The sequence below is a fragment of the Sinohyriopsis cumingii genome, chromosome 1, assembly GCF_028554795.1.
Source record: "Sinohyriopsis cumingii isolate HCF-2022 chromosome 1, ASM2855479v2, whole genome shotgun sequence".
Lineage (NCBI taxonomy): Eukaryota > Metazoa > Mollusca > Bivalvia > Unionida > Unionidae > Sinohyriopsis > Sinohyriopsis cumingii.
In genome coordinates, this window is record NC_142961.1 from 183,922,391 (window position 1) to 183,942,721 (window position 20,331).

Genomic DNA, 20,331 nt, shown 5'->3' on the forward strand with positions numbered 1-20,331 from the left:
TGAGACAGTGTTCCCAGGAAACCTTGTTTAATTGAAAGTCTAATTGGCTTTGCAGGGCTGTTTAACAATGGACCCTACCCAGAGACTGACCTGTCAGGATCTACTTCAGCACATATACATGGACCAAAACAAAGAGATTTACGACAGTCCACAGCAGACTAGAAAAGAGGAAAGAAGCAAGAAGCAACCTAAAACGCGGAGCAACTATGTAAGTCTTTATAGCCCCTTACATCCTGTCACTGCTTTTTATTTCCAGAGTGGATCACTGCACCAATTTAGTATGTCTTGATTTTGTGATACACAGCTATTGTTGATATTCTGATATTTGCAATGCATGATGCAGACATAATACCACAACATTATAGCAGGTGACAGACAGCCCTTCACACCGTTTATAGACAGTTAGGCTGGTATTGGTTTCCATCATAACACTGGTGAATGTTATCAGTTGCCTGCATGCACTCCGATATTATGACTGAGTCTAGCATTGATCATTGTAACCATTCCTGCATTGTGAGCACTGCATGATGTTTATACATTTATATTCTTGTTTAGCATTATTGAGACCAGGTACTTTTTTGTAATTGCAGCTGCCAGAATTATCATCAAAGGCAGCGAAAAGATCAAAGCCACTTTCCCTTTATCAAGAAAAAATGGCCTTTATTTGATTACTTAATTCTATATCTCGTGGCTTGACCAAACTTAGTATACTTGACCAAACTTGTTATTATTGAGTGCAAATTTTGATCATGAAGTGCACACAACCAATTGCCAAGCTACATTTTGTAATCTTTGTTTTTCTTTTTTCTTCACAGATTCTTCATAATTTGAAAGAGGAGGGGGGCAACTTAATTTTGCTTGTGACTTTCTAATTCATTCCTCCCTCTACACATGTGAACACTATTTTTAGCTGACATGTGAACTGAAGTCCCTCAGAATAAAATTGTGTCTATGTTATTTTTCATTATCTAATAGTGCCAGACTTGATCTCATGCAATCTTCCACTGTGTAAAGTCTGGTACAATCTTTAAAACTTTTGATAATCATTAATATAATTTTGCAGAATCAAATGTGTGATCAAGTCTGGCAATTCTTTAATAACTGCTCAGAACACTCCAGCAAGACAGCTTTTTCATTAATTTTGCACTTTTATCTGGAGTTTTTATTGCCAAATACATGGACAGTAGCAGATTTTTTTTTTTGCACAGAAGTTTGATGATAATTTTAATTTAGTTTTATGTACAGTAGTCTTGCTGTGTTTTTCATTAGTTCGCCTGGCCAAGCGAGTTACTGTTACGGTACTTTGGTGTACATTGTCCATAATGCATCTGTTGTCCATTCAGAGTTGTTATATACAGCTTATTATAAATGGCTTGACCATTTTGCACATGATTTTAGTGGAAGCATTCAAGACCTTTAAGATGCAGTCATTAGCTGCTGATCCATCTTCCAATATGACTGTTGTTACTAAAAATAGTAACATGTTTGAACAACTTCTCAAAAACTGATCAGCTGAGACCAAATTCGATAGAATGCATACTGGTATAAAGGCCTTCTAATGATGATGATCTGCCATTAAAATATGGCCACCATTATTAACAATACAATTTTTTAAAAAAGATTTTTGCTCCTAAACTGCTCCACAGTATTAAGCAAATTTAACAGAAAGCATCCCATCACAGACGGTTTCCTGTTTGCCAATCCACCATCAAATATGGCTACCATTACTAAAAAGAGTACAAACCTTTAAAGTACCACTCCAAGACTGTCCACACTGGGGCCTAGTGGTTAGAACATCCGCCTCGGATACTGGAGATCGTGGGTTCAATCCCCAGCCGAGTCATACCAAAGACAAAAATGGTACTAACAGCTGCCTCACTTGGTGCTCAACATTAAACTAAGAGGTTAGTGTTAGGACTGGTCAACCTGATGTCAGGATAATGTGACTGGGTTGGACATCATAGTGATATGACTGAAAAATGTTTAAAGCTACATTAAAAATCCAAATCACACATACACACACACACACACTAAAGAGAGTAAAAACCTTTAATTTACCACTCTAAGGCCGACCGCTCCAATGGTCTAGTGGTTAGAGCATCTACCTCAGATGTGGGAGGTCGTAGATTCGATCTACGGCATTCATACCAAAGATTTACAAAAATGGTACTAACAGCTGCCTCGCTTGGCACTCAGCATTAAGAGGTTAGTGTTAGGACTGGTCGTCCTGGTGTCGGGATAATATGACTGGGTGGAACATCATGCTGCATGTCTGCAGCATGATACCCCAGTGCTAGACACCACTATAAACTGCCACATTGCATACATTATAGTGATATGACTGAAAAAGTGTTAAAGCTACATTAAAAATCCAAATCACACACACACACACACACCACTCCAAGACCACTCAACAGACCATAAGCAAATTTGGCAGAAGTAATTTTGGCGCAAATGGCCTTTATATTCATACATGTTATGCTTGTCTGCCATTAGATGCAGCTAATGTTAGTAAAATGATAAGATTTAAAATGACTTTTCTCAAAAATTGCTTACCAGAATTTGACCAAATTTGACAACGCTTGTACAAATGAGGCTGTTCCACCATCAAATATTGCCACGATTATTGATAACTAAAAATGTGTACTAAATTATTAAAACCATTCAATAGAGTCTGACCAAATTTCACAGAAGGCATCCTAGCATCAGAGTCTGTCAAATTTGACAGAAGGCACCCTAGCATCAGGGTTTGTCAAATTTGACAGAAGGCATCCTAGCATCAGGGTCTGTCAAATTTAACAGAAGGCATTTTTGCATCAGGGTCTGTCAGATTTGACAGAAGGCATCCTTGCATCAGGGTCTGTCAAATATTACAAATTATGCTAATCAGCCATCAGGTAAGGTTGACATTACTCAAAATAGGAACTCTTTTACACTATTTCATTTTAAAATATTGATCAACTGAATCTGACCAACTTTGACAGAAATTGAGCTGCATAGAAGCCTTTAGACCAACTTTGACAGATATTGAACTGCATAGAGGCCTTTAGACAAATGATGCTGATGTGCCATCAAGTAAAGATAAAGATACAAAATTCTTGAAACAGTTACTGTCATAATGTGTATTTAACAGCATTAGAAAACAACTTGGTCATAAAGCATCCTGCTGACTCAGATTTCTTGGCCAACTGCTCTTGCATCTGGCTTTGAGGCACATGTTGGCCAGTTGAGCAGTCTATGGTCCACTTAGGTCTCTTCTTAATTATACAACTTTTCAGTCTATAATATGTTACTGATTCTTGCCTCTTCCACTCTATGAAACAAATTCTTTCTGTACTCATTAATTTGTTATTATTGACTTTAAATTTTATAAATGATTATTCTTATGATACACATGGTACTGTTGCTACAACTACATTAGTCCCAGGATATAACATAGACAGCTCATTCATATTAGTTACTTTATCATCTTACCATATCTTACTTGACTGCTTATAGTGGCTGATTTGCCAGCAAAATCTTTTTTCACATTTGTATGAATGTATTATGAATCTTAATGTCCGTAGTCCGAAAATATGACAAGTTGCAACCTTGCTTATGTACATGTAAATTTATATTTATGCATGAGTCTGTACAGTCGGATAATAGAATTAGAGACATATTTCTTGAATAATTTATAAATGCCTTACCTATGGTTTTCATCCTGTGTTTCCTTACTAGGACATGACTAATTCCATAAATTGGCACCATCGGATGAGAGATCCTTTGAAGGTAGACCTAGCATATAGGTGTCATGTATTGGGGAAAAGGACTTTTGCTGTAGGCTTTGCAGTAGATGTTTTATCTTAGAGCTCTGATATACTTGCATGCATTGTTTCTTCTTAATTTTATCAGCCGTGTAAAGGATCTAGTTATAGAATAGGAAAGGTAGGTATATATATACACATATACATATAATCATATACACATATAGAGACACTTGCATAAATACACAAACTGCCATCAAGCAATAATCACTAAATCTAACATTGGTTATTGTGACGATCAATCTGACAAGATGTTTAGCTTATTGTGGAAGCAAAAATAAACCCCTAGAATTCTCACCAATCTATATTTTCTACCTGTGGAAAAGGTAAGCAAAATTAAAACCCTTGGAATCCTCACATATCTATATTTTCTGACTCTTCTAATTTTCCAGATTGATTACTAATATTATTTGGATCTTTTATTTAAAAAATTTATCTTGGGGTATTTGTTGGATATCGTTCCCATGGTAACTGGTATATGAAATAAATCAACTAGTCTGATACAGGTTATCTTTCTTCCCATACTTTTAACTAACATATATGCTTGCTTAAATTGCAAACAACAAAGGTCCAGATTCACTGTAGCAAAATGTGCCTTTAGGTTAGGGTCTATGTTCTTTGATATATTTACTACTCCAAACAAAACTGCACAGACCCAGATATGCTAGCGCATTATTCTGACATCTCTGTTTTTTGTGATGTTTGCAGTTCGATTCATCTTATATGCAGACCACTCTGGTGACCTAGTGGTTAGAGTGTCCGCCTCGGAAGCAGGAGGTCATGGGTTTGAACCCCAGCTGAGTCATACCAAAGACTTAAAAAAATGGTACTAACAGCTGCCTCGCTAGGCACCTAGGTGCTAGGCGCTCAGCATGAAGAGGTTAGTGTTAGGACTGGTCGGCCTGGTGTCAGGGTAATGTGACTGGGTGGGACATCATGCTACATGTCTGCAGCATGATGCCTCAGTGCTAGACATTACTATAAACTGCCAGACTGCAGACATTGTAGCGATATGACTGAAACATTGTTAAAGCTACGTTAAAAATCCCAATTGCACACACACTCATTTTATAAGCAAGTAAATATGTTATGTCTATTTGTTGTAGCTTCACTGTGTATAATATCTATTTTCCTAATGTGCAATAGTTAAAGGAAACATATTGATTTGGTGCTGTCTGCCCATACATCCATCATAGCATGAAACTGCAGAAACCAGGAAATATTATCATGGTCATAAGTAAAGAATCTGATTAGATCTTCAGGCTATTGCAGTACTTTTTTAATTTGTATTAACACATTTGTGAATGTTTTACTAAAACTTTGAGATGTTAAGTAAAAACCATATGAATAAGGCATTTAAATTTTGTGTATGTGTGTTCATATGCTAATGACCAAATTAGATTTCTAGACCATTAAAGAGAATTTTATTATTTTTTAAGCCCATTCTTTAAAACTTTTTTGCGGGAATTTTCATGAAAGCTTTGTTACAGACCATGGAATACATAATTTTACCAGTGAAATGGAATGCATAATTTTACCAGTGAAATGGAATGCATAATAAAACCAAACAAGATACAGAATGAATGTAAATGAAACAAATGATTTGTGAAGAAAACAGAAGAAGCAAATGCAAAACACAGCAGTGAATAATAAACAGAAATTAAATGTGAATATGTTCCATGAATGGATTTAAAAATCTTTAGCTATATTTCTTGCTGCTTTGTAAATTCCATGGTCGAAAACCCTTTTGAATATTCATTTTGGCTCAGATTTTATATTCGTTATACTTAACAGACAAGTTTTTGATACTTACAAATTGCAGTAGTTGATCTCACAGCTACCATTGAATTGATGACATCACTGGTAGGTACATCTGTAAATATTTTATTTTTAAGAAGTGAAATAAGAAATCAAAAGTATATAAGTTGTGGTTATGTCTCTATTGTAAATTCAATGCTGTCTTTTGAAGTTAATGCTTTTTCTGTTTTATTAAAGCACACTTTAATAAGACCAGATACAAAAGTGATAGATTTATCTATTTAATATTGTTAAAAACATAAATCTTGGCCTGGTAAATGCATTTCAAATGAATGAATATAAAAGGAAATGATAATGGAAGTGAAAAACACAAATTCAGAATGTGTCTGAAGACAAATGAAATAATGACGTAACTAAAATGTAATGCAGACAAAATGGTAACATTACCAGTTTCAGGTTTTGTAACAAGATTAAGCAGAATTACTTGAGGTAGATAAAAAATTTTGTATGGACAGGATAATGTGACTCGGTGGGACATCATACTACATGTCTGCGGCATGATGCCCCAGTGCTAGACATCACTATAAACTGCCACACTGCAGACATCGTAGCAAAATGACGGAAAAATTGTTAAAGCTACATTAAAAATCCTAATCACACACACACACACACACACACACACACTCATGTTCATATTTACATAACGTGACTGGATTTTCATGCCACTACTGCAATTTTTCAGACTTGTCCAAAGATTTTATTTTTTGGACTTTGATTTTTCATTTTCATGCAAAGTACTACACTACCAACATTATACTAATGTGGGCATACATGTTTTGCATACAGATTTTCTATTTTTGTTGTAGTAAGAATAATAATATTATGCTAACCAAATTGGTCAATTTGTATTGGATTACATTTTACAGAGATTATTCTCAAGAGGACATAATTAAAGTACAAGTCATGAAGGTGTACAGTATCAATTATTTCAGCTGCAGGTGTCATTTTTTAAAATTAGATTACACTTATTTTTAAATGGTGATTATTCAGTTGATTTTGCTGTTCATCAATCCATATTCGTTTCAAGATTATTGTATGACTGCCCCAGGGAATACATCCAACAAATTTAGTTAAAGTACATGTATGTTTTTAGACAGGGCCAACCATGAAGTGTAAATTGGATTGAATTATGCATTATGATGTCACATTGAAAGCTCCTGATCTTGGAAAAAAACCACTACACTAATAATAATTAGCCTGACATTTGCTCTTTGTTTTTTGTTAAACCTAGTTTAGTGCCCAGCTGCCATTATAAAACTCCACAGCAATTTTGTGACAGAAGTTTTGTGATGACCGCTAAGGTGCAAATCACTCAACAATTGGGAATGAACAAACTTTGGTAAAGTAACATTTGTATCCAGTTTTAAACAACAATACCATATATACTTGCTTATGAGTTGAGCCTATTTGAAAACTGCACAGACCCACATCTACCATTGCATAATGTGCCGATAGTTCAGTGTTTGATTGGAATAATCAATAGAGCCCTTATCTGCAGGCACATCATGCTACAGCAGACAAGAATCTTTGTTGTTTGCAGTTTGACATGACTTACAAGTGAGTATATATTGTGTTTTGTATAAATACAAACAGGACCAAATTGACATATACTTTATATCTGGTTGACTAAATGCAGAGATACTCATTCCAATATTGATTGTTATTTTATCATTATCAAGCACATTATTGTTATTAGTATAAGCAGTGTCTGTTTTTGTTTGTAACCTGTGTTACTGTTAGAAACATAGCCATAAATTACCATGCCTATTAGCATGGCGAGGAGTTTCTATACATTGAATCGGGGGTTGAAAATGACTAAAAGTTCTAGACTTAACCGCTCATTTTCAAGAATTTTAAGTCTGGTGGACCTTACTTATTTAAGAAATTTATTTTAATCAGAACCAGCTACTCCAGAAAAGATAAATTATTTTTCATAGATATAGTGAAAGTCATTTCTTATGAAAAATATTCGTTTGGTTAACTCATTGAGTCAATGCTAAACATTGATACAAAATATCACCATTCTAGATGACAAACATTGCTTGTTGCCTTTATATTATAGTCCAGCTGATCGAAATGCAGGATGGTGAGATTTTTCAGATTATTACTTCTTGATCAAGATGGAAACACTGGCTCTTCCCTTTTTATTGGGAAGTTTTTCATACATTTTAAAGTAGACCATATTTGCATAACCATTTAAATTGCAAATAGCAGTCAGATATTTCATATGTAAATTAATGTCAGTTCAAACAGCAAATTTAAAACGTCTTGTGTTTAGAGCTGTAGTGCAAAGTTACATTTGACTATGAGTGTGACATATTTTTGAATCATTGATTTATTAGCTTGAAAAAAAATTGAGAGAAAGAGGGATTTATCAATTTAAACATCAATTTATAGTGGATGCAACCCATAAATGAAACACCAAATAACTGAACATATTCATTTTTAAATTTTGGTGACTGCATCAGAAACGCTTGAGCCAGACTGACTAAGTTAAAATCCATAGCATTTATTATAATATATCCAAACAATTCTTATATTTACTCATGACATTTATATAAAAATAAATATATAAATATCTCTTCACATTTGTCTACTGAGTAATAAATTACAATTAAGAAGGTAACATTTATGTTTTTAATAATAATAATAATAATAATAGTAATAGTTATTGTTAATATTAGTAGTAGTAGTAATAACATTTATTGGTATCCTGACACTTTTGAGACAGACTTGCCTTAATTTCATAATTCAAGTCTAGTTTTGTCAACTGACTGAAATATTTTCCACCCCTGATAGAATCCATGTATGTAGATTTAGTATTCTTGTATATCTTTTACATGCATGTAGCTTGTATGAACTATCTTTAATAAATCAGAAGCAGAAGAGTCCTGTAGACACAAACAACAATGTTATTACAGAGGTAGGTCAGGTATATATATATATATATATATATATATATATATATATATATATATATATATCAAACCACTAAAAATAGTAGCATGTCATTATATGCAAGTTATAACACTAGAAAAGACATCAATTTTTGTAATTGAAGTAACCAGCTCTTCATTATGTTTATGTTACCTATGAAAAGTTGATTGTGATACATTTTTGTAACAAAAGTTAATTTTTCTGAGGACTTCATGCTTACCGGGATATTTTGTTCCTTTTATTTGGAATTGTTTCACTACTAATTAATTTATACAAAGATGTATTTAGGCTAGCACACATATTTTATTTTGTATTTTGATAATGTTAATATACCAAGAAGAAAACAAAAGTAACATGTTTCAGACAGATATAGAAATGAAAGCATACATGTTGCAATTGAACTAGGAAATGAAAGTAGTTTTAAAACAAATTCAAGTAGAATGTCTCGTATTGCCCTTTAACAGCTATGCTTCAAAATCAATACACACTGTTAGAATTTACTGCATCACAAATTCTTTTATGCCCCACCCATTAATAGGTTGGGTATATATCATGTTAACCTTGTTATACATCCAGGTGAGTTTTGCAGTTTTTCAGGCGCTGCCATTTATGTTACATCAGTTCATCTCTTGTTGAAGTAATGGTTCTGGTTGTTAAAGAATCATACAGATGTGGCTCAATTGAATGTTTCTGACATATATGGAGAAATACAGTGCTGAAAATTGAGATAAGAATTTAAAAACTATATATCATTGTTCAGTGTGATGCACCCAGATACATGTTATTTACAGATGATGGTTATTGATCAGCTGTGTTGACTTTGCATTCTCTCTTGCAGCCATTCCAGCCACTGCCGCAGCTGAATAATCCCCCATTCGCATCTACCTCTCCAGTTCCCAACCCCAAGACCCAGTACAAGAAGACGAAACCGAACTTTGACCACCTACCCAACATCTGACTCTTCGGCCAAGGGGTTATGCGTCATGATGGGAACTAGACTGCCCACCCATGATGTAAGATCCTGGAGGCCATATTCATTTCAGACATTGGGAGCAATGGAGCTGCTTTGAATTTTGTGTGTTTGAGTGTGTTTGCTGCAACTTGTCTGTGTCAGATAAGTTGGAAACTAAATTGAAGGTCAATTAACGGAGCAGTGTTTGTTAACCTTTTCCCTGTTTCTTTACAATCCTGTCAAGTTGTTTCCGAACTGAAATTAATCCATTTTGTTCTTATTTAGTTACTTTTTAAAAAAAGCAACAATGAAAACAAATTTTACTTTGTTCCCATGGTTTGTCTTAAGAATGTCAAAGTCATATATTTGGATTACAGCTTATGTGATTGCACAAGTTTTTAAAACTCAGAAATTTGAAATATTCATTTCTCATGATAATTTTAATCTTTTCTAGAGATTTTTGCCTCATTCAGATATGATTTATGAAGTCTCTTGACAACTTGATGAACTATTGCTGATACCAAAATTGTATTGATGGACTTAACAGACTAAAAGACAGTGAGTTGCTGTAGATAACCAGAAATGGGACTATTTTCTTCCCTTTTTATCCTAGAAATGTCAATTCATTTCTTTATAAAAATTCTAAGGAGTAATTTCGAAAATGAGTTTAAAACATTACTGAAACCCAAGGATACAAGGGAAATTATGGTGCATGCTCTTGATTGACATTCATGATCACCACTAGTATTTGTATAAAACACTGACACCCAGCAATGTACAGGATGTGTCAGACCCAGCCTAATGCCTGACAGGAGTCAACTTTCCATGGACAAAGTAAATTGTACACAGAAAATTAATTTCAGTGAAGAAGCAAAGATGGATGATTAGACTTTAAAATGGAAAGGACGACACTAAAGTGTTCGCAGGCAAATACAGCTGAGACAGCAGTTTTTATTTCATTGTAAAGTAGAAATGATTTGATTGGAAGAAAGGTAGCTTAGTATTAGTACTTCTTGGAGCTGGTATCAACACCAGGCTGCTGACAGTTTACTGATTTCTAGCTGTACTGACAAAAAGAAAACAAGCTGAAACCAAAAATATAAGAGAGCTTAAGAACCTTTTGGGGTTTTATAAATTTTTTCCACCATATGTAAGAAATATATCCTTGCTGGAAACCCAGCCTGTATTCACAACTCAACCTTCTCTTCCTGTAATGGAATAAAAGTATTTGCAATGTCATATAAATGCCATTGAGTTCAGACTTGTCCTGTACATTTTATTGAGGGGAAAAGGTCTGTTTTTTTCAGATACATGTGTTGTTTTTTTTTTTTTGCTTTGAATAATCAGTAGTAATGTAGGTGGTTTTTTGCACCATTTCTTTGGTATATATGGGTGGTTAGAAATATATCAATAAGACTGGAAACAAAGCTTGATTGTTGAGGAATAAATGTCAAGATTATAAAATATTTTTTTAGATAGTGTATTCTACTGATTTCTATATAGTAAATAGGTATATTTTACCCCAAAGATATTTGTTTCCCCACGTTTTTAAAGTCACTTCTTTGCAATAGTTTAACTGTCTATATTCAATTGATTTAGATCAAAACTTTGTCATATTGTAGATGTTTAGGGAGTCTTAGAATATATATATTTTTTTTTGAATGGAGAAAGAGAATTAGTTTTTAATGCTATGAGTAAATACATGTAAAGACATCATGGATCATCTTGTTAAGAAAGATGTTGATTTATATATTGCACATAAAAGTTGAACTTAGTCATGATCCAACTGGTGTTTTTTTTATGTTTTCTGTCAGAATTTAATAGGATATAAAATTGATCCTTGGATAAAAGAAATAATGGAAGAAAATCAAGGAAGAAGACTGAAAATTGCCTAAATTTGAAACTCAGTAATAACGAATGCTAGAAATTTTAAATAAAAAAACAAAACAGATGCAAGTCTAATCATCAACATTAAAGTAATTGACATATGGATGGGAATGTGAAGAGTTTTCAAGATCACTCGCTACAAATATTTATAAATCGGCCCATATATAGAGTTTAGACTAGTGTGTGCCCATATTCCTGACACTAGCTACATCCCACTGTCTCCAGGATTGAGATTATTATTTAAACATGGACAGCCTTTTTAGGCGAGTCTTCAGAATTGACAAATTATTTTAAGAAAACCATTTGAACTGCAAAATTTATGAAGTTGAACAGAAGTGTTTTTCAAATTTAACATTACAGACAATGTAGTGTAGCTAAGATGTATGAAAAGTATAAAAAAATTGATACAAGTACTTTTTGTTTTTAAAAAGTATTATTTACAGAGATGAGATCTTGAATGAAAACAGCCTAAATCTTTATCATTTTAAGGAATCTTCACTCTCAATTGTTTCCTAAGGTGAAGCAAATATTTTAATTCTCATGCTTGCAAATACTTGTTGGCTGAAATTAATTTGATGTAATCAACTAGGGTATTCATGTTAAACATCTTAAAAGGCAAGAGAAAAGATAAAAGTATTTTTAAAATGATAATCCTGTTCATTAAATGATTTAAATATAAAAAAACATGTCGGAAAAACCAACAAATTCCTTGAGACAGTGGTTGGTGCTTGCACTGATTATTTTTAGTGTTGTTTTCATATGTACAGAATACTATATCTATAAAGACTCTGCTTGCAGCACCCTATCTTGCCTAATCAGGGGCAGCAAGGGAAAGATCTCCATTCAAACTCTGCTCCTCATTTATCACTTGTTTGTTTATTTATAAAGAGTTCAGATTTTTCTTGTCCTTTTGTTCAGAAACTGCAGATCTCAAAATAAGCCAAAACATTTTTCAAAGATATCTGTAGTTTGTTTCCTTTTTTTCAGGTTCCATCATTTGGGTATTTAAATTAAAATTTTGATTTGTAAAAAATTATTAGCAGGCAGTAAAAGACTTTAATAATTATTTTTACGCAGATATCATCTGATCTTCTTGGTCTTGACCCTGAGCTGTCCTGTTTTTGCACCTCCCTTCTAAGCTTGGTTTGTGCTTTTTTTTAACTTGAATACTAACAATCTGTTGCCTCCCAAATGACTATGGCCAGACAGAATTCTGTATCATGCTCATATATCTCAGCCATTGTAGTTACATTATTCCTTTGCTGCTAACTTATTGACTTAGTAGTTGTAAGGATGAACACAATGTGTGTGTGTGCACATACATGGATTCATATGTGTGTGTACATACATGGATTCATATGTGTGTGTGTGTGTGTGTGTGTACATACATGGATTCATGTGTGTGTGTACATGGTTGTGTGTTTCTGTGTACATTGTCCAGTTGTGTACATATATTTGCTGTTTTCATTATGTATTGTTCATCACAGCCTCTTGTTATATGCATGCACCTAGCATGATCATTTTAATGATGAAGATGATTCTGCTGTAGAGATTGTATGTTCTTTTGTTATGCAGAGTTGATCAACATTCATTTTCTGTAAATATAATCATTGGACAGTTATAATATTACATGGGTACCTTTGCATTGAGGTAAATATACAAAGAAAGCTTTAAGTAATTAACCCTAGTATGCGAGGCACTTTAATTAGTAATTATGCCATGAGTGTATTCAACAACCTCATTTATCTAGTAACGTAAAAGAACAATTTACATTTAAATTAGTAATGTTATTCAAATGTTATTATTTCATTGTGAACTGTAGATTTATATGTAGTATGAAGTATTTCTTGTAGATTTATTATGTACTTTTTGTTGTATTACACACGATTGTAATATCATTGCTAATGCATTGTAAATTTCATTAATTTTTCAATGTACATTTTCATGATTATAAAAAGTGTTTAATTGTTTTAAGTTTAGTGAACTTAAAGTGCAAATCTTTAATCCCCTTGGAGTGAAGGTTGTAAAGATAGTAAACACTTTGTATGTTGGAGAAAATTGGCTGTTATTTTTTAAAGACTTTATGTGAACCTCCTAAGTTAGTGGAATCTGAATTATTCATGATATTTCAGTGTCACTGTTTTCATAAATTATGTCGATGGAGCAAAATCACCCCATTTTAAATAGAAAACAAAACATACTGATCAGCAACATTGATATGACATGGACAACATACTGATCAGCAACATTGATATGACATGGACAACTACTACATTCTGTTGTGTACTTGAAGATGAATAGCTGGACAAAAAAATTAATCTCCTTGCAAAATTTGAGAAAATGTATGCTTGTTAAAATGTTTTTGTGTACATTATTTGCCTGTGTGCAACCAAGGAGAACAAATGCATTTCTGTGTAGAGAAATCGGGTATATATTTATATGTATTGTATCTGTGACCAGAGGAAATGTCATTCCTTTGTAACTTTTTAATACTATATCCACGTTACAAGACTTTTTTGAACACCTTAATAAAGTGCTGTAATAGACCTTTATGGAGTCTTAAAGTGGCCGATTTTACTACAGAAACTGAAATTTGGCCAGATACTATTGAAAGATTTTGTTGAATAATTGTATATGTTGAAACCTCTCTTGGGTCATTGAATCCAATCACAGATTGCTAATACTGCCATTGTCAGGTCATTGTTCTCATTCTCCTTGTAAATTATCCCCATTGTTATTTTTCTCTTTAGTTATTTTGTAATGTGTGTTATTCAAGAAAATAGGAAATAACTGTGCTTGCTGCATTGATTTGAGCAGTTGATCAACTTATCTTTGCGTGTCCTTTGTTTTGATTCTTTCATGTACTTTACTGATATCTACATGACAGATCTCTTTATAAGTTATTTACAAAATGAAATTTTTTTTTTACTCTGTATATTTTAAAAATAGTTTTTTTTTCCATAATGGGTGTAATACTTTAGTAAACTTCTTGTGTAAAATGCATACATTAGTTTTATCACAGCAATTTTCATTGTATTACGTTGAAGTTTCTGAGTCAAGTTCATTGCTGTTTGAAATTTCATCTTGTGTAGAATATATACAAAATGAATGGGGAGGGGTGGAGTAAGTCAATATTTTAAGTATCAAATACATGGACAATTTTAGTCCTAAAGTCACATATAACTTTGAATCTTGATTGTTATTTCAGAATTCAAACTTATTTTCTCTTTATAAAGTCAAGGAAGGTTGTGGATACTTTTTGGTTTCTTACAAACAATTTGTATATCCTATTAGACAGAAAAATATGGTTTTGAATGTACATCAGAGTATCAAATCATATGATATTTGCTCTTTTCTGTTATAAGTATGAATTTCGTCTGTGTTTAAAACTATGTCACATTTATCTTGTCAGGCCTATTCACAACATTTTTGTCCAACACTGGCGAGGAAAGTAAAATTGTAATGTTAACCTTCGGATTTTCAATATTTGTTGAATTTACATAAAATGGAATTTTTTTTGTTTGTTAGATAATTTTTGTTTTGTCTTCTGCCTGCTGGCTATTCTATAGTGTCCCAACAGCATTTTTTATGGGAAATGTTGTCAAGATTGAAACATTGGTTAATTTCATCAAGTGCAAAATTCTGATCATCTTAACTTGCTCTTACACACCCTTACTCTACAGTTATATGCCTTTTGCAAGGTAGAAAGACGTAGATTGTATAGGTTTGAAAAGAAAAGTACTAACAATTTTTTTATACTAACAGATCTAAGTGAAATTTTTTCTCCCTTTTATGTTTTTGATGTTATTGTGACTTTGTTCATAGGATGAATGGAAGGAACTGTAATCGTCCTTAAGTTCCTGTTGAATGAAATTATCTAAAAGAAATGTTTTTTTCCTTAAATTTAATACCTTCTTTTGAAAGCAATTTTAAAATATTTACATTTCATTACTTGGTATTGAGAAGGTTGTATCTTGTATTTTAAAACCATTTCAAGCTATGCTTGTCAGTTTCATTGTTGATTACAGTCTTAAGTCTTAAATACATTTTATGTCTGCCTCATTATGAAGTATATGTTTTGTAAGTCAGTATGTATTTTCTAGAATCTATATCTGCCTCATGAAGTATATGTTTTGTAAGTCAGTATGTATTTTCTAGAATCTATATCTGCCTCATGAAGTATATGTTTTGTAGGTCAGTATGTATTTTCTAGAATCTATATCTGCCTCATTATGAAGTATATGTTTTGTAAGTCAGTATGTATTTTCTAGAATCTATATCTGCCTCATGAAGTATATGTTTTGTAAGTCAGTATGTATTTTCTAGAATCTATATCTGCCTCATGAAGTATATGTTTTGTAAGTCAATATGTATTTTCTAGAATCTATATGATGATGAACATTCTGCTTTTAATTCAGGCTTATGTAGAGAACAGACTCATTGTGTAGAGAACAGACAATTGTGTAGAGAACAGACTCATTGTGTAGAGAACAGACTATTGTGTAGAGAACAGACTCATTGTGTAGAGAACAGACTATTGTGTAGAGAACAAACTCATTGTGTAGAGAACAGACTATTGTGTAGAGAACAGATTCATTGTGTAGAGAACAGACTCATTGTGTAGAGAACAGACTATTGTGTAGAGAACAGACTCATTGTGTAGAGAACAGACTCATTGTGTAGAGAACAGACTATTGTGTAGAGAACAGACTCATTGTGTAGAGAGCAGACTCATTGTGTAGAGAACAAACTCATTGTGTAGAGAACAGACTATTGTGTAGAGAACAGACTCATTGTGTAGAGAACAGACTCATTGTGTAGAGAACAGACTATTGTGTAGAGAACAGATTCATTGTGTAGAGAACAGACTCATTGTGTAGAGAACAGACTATTGTGTAGAGAACAGACTCATTGTGTAGAGAACAGACTCATTGTGTAGAGAACAGACTATTGTGTAGAGAACAGACTCATTGTGTAGAGAGCAGACTCATTGTGTAGAGAACAGACTCATTGTGTAGAGAACAGCTTGTGTAGACCAGGATGAATATGTATCTTTAGTATTTACTCATGCATAATATGCACCTAGTAGAAGTAGCTCAGTTGGTATGGTGTCAGACTTGTAATCTAAGGGTCATGGGTTTGATACCTGCTGAAATCAGCCCTGATCAGCTGCCTCTGTGCATCTTTGGCAAAAGTACTTGGCTTCCATTTCCTCGGCATGACAAAGCCATTAAAAGAGCTAAAACCATTCAACAGAACAACCAGCTTAACTGTGAACAGCTAGATTACCTTGACATAATGAGTTTGTAGGTCAGGGTCTAGCTTTTTTGTTGTATTAAGTAAATGGCAAGGACAGTTATCTGCTGGGTTTGTGCTATTTTCAGCTGGGTTCATATTATACAGATCTAAGTTTCCAGAAGTGTCTGTGCTAATCCTTAGGCTGATTCAGTAGCCCTCTCATGCAGCTCTGATATAACTGCCATACAAAATTCAGGTAAAAATGTGGGTCATTGGCTATGTAGGTCATTGGCTATATAGGTCATTGGCTATGTAGGTCATTGGCTTTCACCAAAAGATATTGACTAGTTACTAAATTCTTCATAGTTGGGACTGTCATTTTTACAGTGGTATGATGACCTTTGTTAATCTACCACTTCATTCTTAAAGCTTACTTATAACTAATAAAACATTTGACAGAGATCTTACAAAAATGGCAAAATGTTTGCATTAGCCTTTTGGGATTATGACAAGTAACACATTTTTACAGGTCACTAGTTTGGTATAGAGATCTTGTCACATGATAGACTAACTGAAGAAGACTATTCTGCTCATTAGCACCTGGATGACAATCATGTTTCATGACATGTGCTTCATTTTCACTTCCATATAACAGTTGTATTTAGGCAAAGTATAGGTGTCTGTTTTCAACCCACAAATTAGACATATGCTTGAACTGAGGTTCAATGCCTGAAAGTGCAGCCTTTTAATTTCTGTATTAGCTCATATTTTTCAACACAATTCTGATTTAAATAGGTTTTTTCCACTTTATTTTGCTGAATTCATATCTAAAATTACTGGGCATTTTCACAAGACTGTACTGTCAATGAGACATGTTTTTGCAAAGAGACCTAATTGTTTGCATCATTCACTCCGGATGTAATAACCTCCCATTGCATGTGATGTACTGGTGGATCACAAGTCTTTGTCTGCAATGCAAGTTATAGATGAATAAGGCAGCAGTTATTTTATCTAGAAATTAAAAAGTAAATTATATGATTGTTTTGTTTTGATTATTGTATGTCACATTTAGTTTCTTTTAGTAAAAACAAATCATGTAGCAAAGTTGATTCTAATCTGATTGTATGATTACTTTTTATTTTCACACAGTAGATTTATATTATGAAAGATTTATTATATTACGGTTAATATTATTTCATAAACATTTTAAAAAATTGAACTGGGCAGATGTGAATAGCAAAATCATGTAGTACTTTCTTTCGTAGGAGTAAAGTAGATATTTTTCACTCTGCATTTTGTTTCTCAAAGTAAAATAATTATGTAGACTTTAATAATGCAATTGCAGTAAGTGTTTTTTATTTTTACTAATACTTTATTCAGATATTTGTATTGTCTCTCATGAATTATACTTGTTTTTTATGTCTCTGTATGAAATCCATTTTCACTTTGCACAAGGGTTGTGAGGGGTGCATGATTGAATGTTTTAACACAATCCGTCCTGTCAGTCTGTATGAAATGTGTGATACTCATCTCCTGTATACAAACGTAAAACTGGGGACAACGATAAATGACTAACCAAGGATGGAAACTCTATCATCCACCTGAAATAAATTATATTGTGGGATACAGACAACCTGGGTTTTTCTGCTTATGGAATATTTAGATCTATAATATTTTTGTGTTGAGGCCCATTTTATGTGCTCTGTATACAGTATATTTTTAATTAGTGCATTTTATTTAGTATCAGCAGACTAAATATGTATTTTGCCAAAGGTTGTAATATCAGAAATTTTAATTTTGAATCAGACATTTCAATTATTAGTCTTTGAAATTTTTAAATTGTTATCTGTATTGGTAAATTAGAAATAAATGTTATCATATGGGGACTTTGTTTTGTTTTGGTTTTAGCTTGCCTAAATTTAATATGTAGAGAAAGGCTATTGTATGACACACAGAATTGATGTTTGCATTCACACATGTAACAGCATGTGTACAGCCTCACTTCATTTCACCCATTCTTCCTAGACAAACTTGGACAGAGTCTGTAGTGGCTTTAACAACACCAAGGAGAGGGTCTAAGGGAGCTGACTTTGTATATGTAGATATGTAGTACTTAAGTGTTGGTCAGGTTTTGCCTTCTGACCATATAGCTTTAAGTTCTACTGTTAATAGACCAGGAGAACTTACAGGATGGCCTCTGATCCATTTGCATAAGTTTGGTAATGCCTCCTCATCACTGTTTGGATAAGGATTTGCCATGAAACTTTATACAACATTCATCCCTTGGTCACATTGGTACTAAATGAAAAGCCACCTTAGGTGCATCAAGTTTAAAGATGAACTTGGAATCTTTTGATGCCTGTATTTCAGGAATTTCAAACACTCTTGAGATGGGGATATTTTCATAGTATGCAGATCTTTGTGTATATACAGTACAAAACAGTGAGACAACAAAGTGGCAGGCTTTAGAATTTATATTTTCATTTGTAGATGTCAAGTCAAACATTGTCCGCTTCTCAGCCACTGAATTTGATTATAATCAAATGCATTCATATTTGTACTCTAATTCCCTTTGAGATTCTGCTCCAAATTAGTGACCATGAATGTTGAAAACTTCTGAAAGAGTACTTGATTTGGCTTTCAAATGGAAAGATTGTTGGCTGAAATTGATCTTAAATTGGCTGTGTTGCCTTGTTTTCTAGCATGAAATAGTTCCTTGAGATGTAATGGAGCCATATTAGTTGAAAATCTGTGCACAAGTCGAGCCTTTCTCAAAAATATTTGTTCACGTACTGTTAACAATATCATTCATTATATTTGGGATGTTTTCAGCATTATCAAGGATGCAAGCTCTTTTTAGGAATCGGAATAATATGCGAATATTCTTGTCAGAAGTGTTCCCCCAAAAAACCATGACAGTAGTTTAAGTATGGTTGTATATATCTTTTACATATATTAACCTATATAAATATGACCTTATCTTGCTTAATGCTGATTTATAAATATGGCCTTATCTTGCTTAATGCTGATTTATAAATATGGCCTTATCTTGCTTAATGCTGATTTATAAATATGGCCTTATCTTGCTTAATAACCGCATGTATAAATTGACTTTACAACATGACAAATATTTTCATCCCAATGCAAATTGGTGTCCACCATAATACCAAAACTAGGTATCCATTTGTAGACAAATTTCATTTCACCTTCAGATTCAAACTGTTATTTCCCAATATTGATTTCTTTTGTTGGGTAGTAATGATTACTATTTCAGTCTTGTCTCAGTTTACTTGCTTGCCCTTTTTCTTACACCAGGGATCTACTATGCAAAGCTATTCATAGGGAGTCAAATAGGTCTGAATTCAGCTGTTTGAAAACTGATGGTGTCATCTGTATATAGGTCGGTAGATGAAATGCAGTTTCTTGTTTTAAATGCAAATCATTTATCAGAATTGATCCCTAAGGTACTCCACTTATAATAGGCTCTTCTTCAGAAAAACTGCCATTTATTTTGAGTTTTCTTGTTGTTGGGTCTGATATAAACCTTTCCATCATTGAACTGTCACAGTGGTCAATATTCAATTAATTGATGATCAGCAAGGTTGAAAGCTTTTCTGAGATCAACTTGTTTAATGGATCATAGTACTCTCCCTTGATCGGATGCAGTAATCCATCTATCATGGTGACCAATGG

The 20,331-nt window shown here is 33.2% G+C and overlaps 1 protein-coding gene across 5 annotated transcripts in view; it reads left to right on the forward strand.

The window, feature by feature from the left end:
• The window catches only part of LOC149808516 (cyclin-dependent kinase-like 1), a 77,022-nt gene extending 58,498 nt beyond the window's left edge, over nt 1–18,524 (forward strand). For 2 of the 5 annotated variants that reach the window (XM_089978370.1, XM_089978366.1), the window contains exons 8-10: nt 56–208; nt 3,721–3,771; nt 9,400–18,524. In XM_089978370.1, coding sequence (XP_089834496.1) covers nt 56–208; nt 3,721–3,771; nt 9,400–9,519 — 324 coding nt within the window. In that variant the 3' untranslated portion in view covers nt 9,520–18,524. The remainder of the gene's footprint in view (nt 1–55; nt 209–3,720; nt 3,772–9,399) is intronic. The other 3 variants (XR_016425282.1, XR_016425286.1, XM_089978380.1) reach the window with 3 other exon arrangements.
• Nucleotides 18,525–20,331: the final 1,807 nt, after the last annotated feature.